Source organism: Wolffia australiana, chromosome 5 (assembly GCF_029677425.1).
Source record: "Wolffia australiana isolate 7733 chromosome 5, ASM2967742v1".
In the NCBI taxonomy this organism is placed as follows: Eukaryota; Viridiplantae; Streptophyta; class Magnoliopsida; order Alismatales; family Araceae; genus Wolffia; species Wolffia australiana.
This window is the reverse complement of record NC_135839.1, coordinates 11,786,949-11,790,000: the sequence shown is the minus strand read 5'-3', so window position 1 is coordinate 11,790,000 and position 3,052 is coordinate 11,786,949. Positions and strand designations below refer to the sequence as shown.

General features: G+C 35.0%; 1 protein-coding gene across 1 annotated transcript in view; it reads left to right on the top strand.

Annotated features, from left to right (window-relative positions):
- LOC144703281 (uncharacterized) overlaps positions 1 to 2,284 on the top strand; it is an 8,520-nt gene extending 6,236 nt beyond the window's left edge. The window contains exons 5-7 of the mRNA XM_078575421.1: positions 1,430 to 1,584; positions 1,727 to 1,835; positions 1,901 to 2,284. Of these exons, the coding sequence (XP_078431547.1) occupies positions 1,430 to 1,584; positions 1,727 to 1,835; positions 1,901 to 2,026 (390 nt within the window). The 3' untranslated portion in view covers positions 2,027 to 2,284. The remainder of the gene's footprint in view (positions 1 to 1,429; positions 1,585 to 1,726; positions 1,836 to 1,900) is intronic.
- Positions 2,285 to 3,052: the final 768 nt, after the last annotated feature.

The window sequence follows — 3,052 nt, the reverse complement described above, 5'->3', positions numbered from 1 at the left end:
GCTTGTTCTTTCTTCTTCTTCTTCTTCCATTTATCTTTTTTATCTTCTTTTTGTGCTTGTTCTTTCTTCTTCTTGTTCTTCATCTTCTTCTTCTTCTTCTTCTTCCATTTATCTTTTTTATCTTCTTTTTGTGCTTGTTCTTTCTTCTTCTTCTTCTTTTTCTTCTTCTTCTTCTTCTTGCATTTATCTTTTTTTAATCTTGTTTTTGTGCTTGTTCTTTCTTCTTCTTCTTCTTTTTCTTCTTCTTCTTCTTTTTCTTCTTCTTCTTCTTCTTTTTCTTCTTCTTCTTCTTCTTTTTCTTCTTCTTCTTGTTCTTCTTCTTGCATTTATCTTTTTTAATCTTATTTTTCTTCTTCTTCTTCTTCTTCTTCTTTTTCTTCTTCTTCTTCTTCTTCTTCTTCTTCTTTCTCCTCCTCCTCCTCCTGCTCTTGTTTCACTCGTCTTTTTTATTCATCTTCTTTTTGTTGTTGTTGTTCTTGGTGTTGTTGTTCTTATTATTATCCATCTTGTTCTCATTTGTCTACTTCTTCTTCTTCCTCTCATCTTCTTCATGTTCTTATTCTTCAATTTATTATTATTATTATTCTTTCTTTTTATTACTTTTCATCTTCTTTGGCTTCCTATTTTTTTCTCCTTTTTCTTACTATTACTAATATTTTCTTACTATTATTATTATTCTATTTTTTTTCTTCTTTTTCTTATTCTTTTCTTTCTTATTGTTATTATTATTATTATTATTATCATTATCTTTCTTCTTCTCTTTCTGGTTTTTTTATTCTTCTTCTTATTCTTCTTGTTCATCTTCTTTTCCTTTTTCTTCCTCTTTTTCTTCCTCTTTTTCTTCTTCTACTTCTTCTTCTTCTTCTTCTTCTTCTTCTTCTTCTTCTTCTTCTTCTTCTTTTTCTTCTTCTTCTTCTTCTCCTCCTCCTTTTTCTTATTCTTTTTCCTTCTTTTTCTTCTTCTTCTTTCCTCCTCTTATTTTTCTTCCTCTTCTGGTTTTTTATTCTTCTATTTTGTTTTTATTTTTTCAGCATCATTATCTCTTTGTTCTTCTGCTTTATTTTCTTTTTGTTCTTCCTCTTCTTCTGCTTTTTCTTCTTGAGTTTTTTTCATTGTGATTATCTTTTTTTCTCTCTCTGCTTATTTATTATTTTCTTTTTATCGTTATTCATTTTCATCTGCTTCTTTATATTTTCCTACTTCTTATTATCATTGTTCTTTTTCTTCTCATTTATCATCTTGTACATTTTTCCTTCGTTATCTGTATTTTTCGATTGATTTTCACAGTTTTGTTTTCGGTCTCATCGTCATGCTACATTTCTCCTGACGTCTAACACTTTTAGCTTTCATGAGTTAAGTTATCTCTTCCCTTGATGTCGGGGCCGCCGTCATGCCGTCTTTCTAAGTTTGTAATTTTAATTTAATATAGGCGGCAAGTCCGAAGCGTCGTCGGAACGAGTCGTCAATAACTTGTGCGGAAAACTATGGCCCGTTTTCTGCAACCCCATTACGCATGAGCTCCTTTTGCAATAAGGGTGGACTCATTAAAGGATTGAAACTCGAGCACCAGAGTAAAATTCGGAGGTATTCAACTAACCTCATCACACAAAAAGTCCTTTTTGTTTCAATCAGCCTAGGGCTGCCCGTCTGAAAGTCATCGTGCCGAAGGGGGATTTTTTATATCATCGCTTACAAATATCCCAATTACACTCATCGTATACACCAGAGACAAGCCGTACGATTTACTAACCGCCCGTGAAGTGCCTCTGCTACCCCGCTCCGAAGAAGACCTCCCCTGCCGCTCTTCTTCTTGCGAGACCTCTTTTCCCTATCATGTGAGTCTCTTCTCTCTTATATTTTTATTTATTTTCTCATCAATTCTGAGTAAACATCTACACAGGTTGAAGGCGGGACGAAAGTTTTTCATATTTTCTTACCGAATTTGCCTCTTGACTGGGTGTCAAAACCAGAAAAGATCGAGTCAGGAGAAGCTTCTGAAAACTTTGGCGAGAGCTTGAGTTTGTAGTGGATCATCGTTGTCTATTCCATCTCTTATTTTTTAGCATTTTCCGTTCGAAAGGTGTAATAAGAAAGTTGCAGTGGCTGCCAACGTGTACAAATCCACATCGTCACGTAGAAGAGATTTCCAGAAATAGAGTATAATCAAGTGCAAACGGAGTCATTTACATTTAATTTTTTTTGTTTCTACAAACTCTGCGTTGGTTTCTTCCTTTGCTTGCTTTTTCGCTGTAGTCTGAACTGAATGTTGTGATACAGTTGATTTTCATCAGCGAGATATTTTTCTGTTCATATTAGGGGCTTGTTGGCCTTGAAGGTGTTTTGCCCTAAACTGGCACGAGTGCCCCGATTTCCGTCGTTCGCATTCGGAACGTTTGCTTCAGAAGGCCTTGAAAAGGTTTGTACTTGTATTAGTGACGATGTTTGATTTATTTATTTTCTACCGGAAAATACCGAAGAAGACGATGAAATTACTCTGTGGCCATAATAACTGTCATTTTCAATCATGACCGCCTCCCGTTTATGACTGGTGACTCGCGTACGAGAGGAACTCTGTTGGATTAAGCAGCTTACCAAGACCAGTAGCTCTCTCTATGGCTTACTGTCCTGGACTACAAGATAAACAGCTAGAACTGAATATGAGGAGTCCTAGTAACATTTTCTTTAAGATGAAAGTTCCGTAAGGAGATAGGCATTATCAGTGGAGCACCTCAATACCAATAAACCCGAAATGGACAATCTTCACTGGCAAAGATGACGATAATGCCCTTACACCTGGCCAGTCAACTAGGTCAACATCAACAATCTCCCACTAGACCTGATTGACGTGCTACTGTACAATGTAGTTGATATAATTGCAGTTCAGGACCATCATTTCATTTTTAATATCTCTTGTAATATCGATCATATTAATACTCCATCAAGCATAATTCTGAACAAATGCACCAAATACTTGCCGCATTAAATATCAATACGAAATATATTTAATGAATAATCATGTTACCATAATGATTGCATTTTCATTCTAATAGTT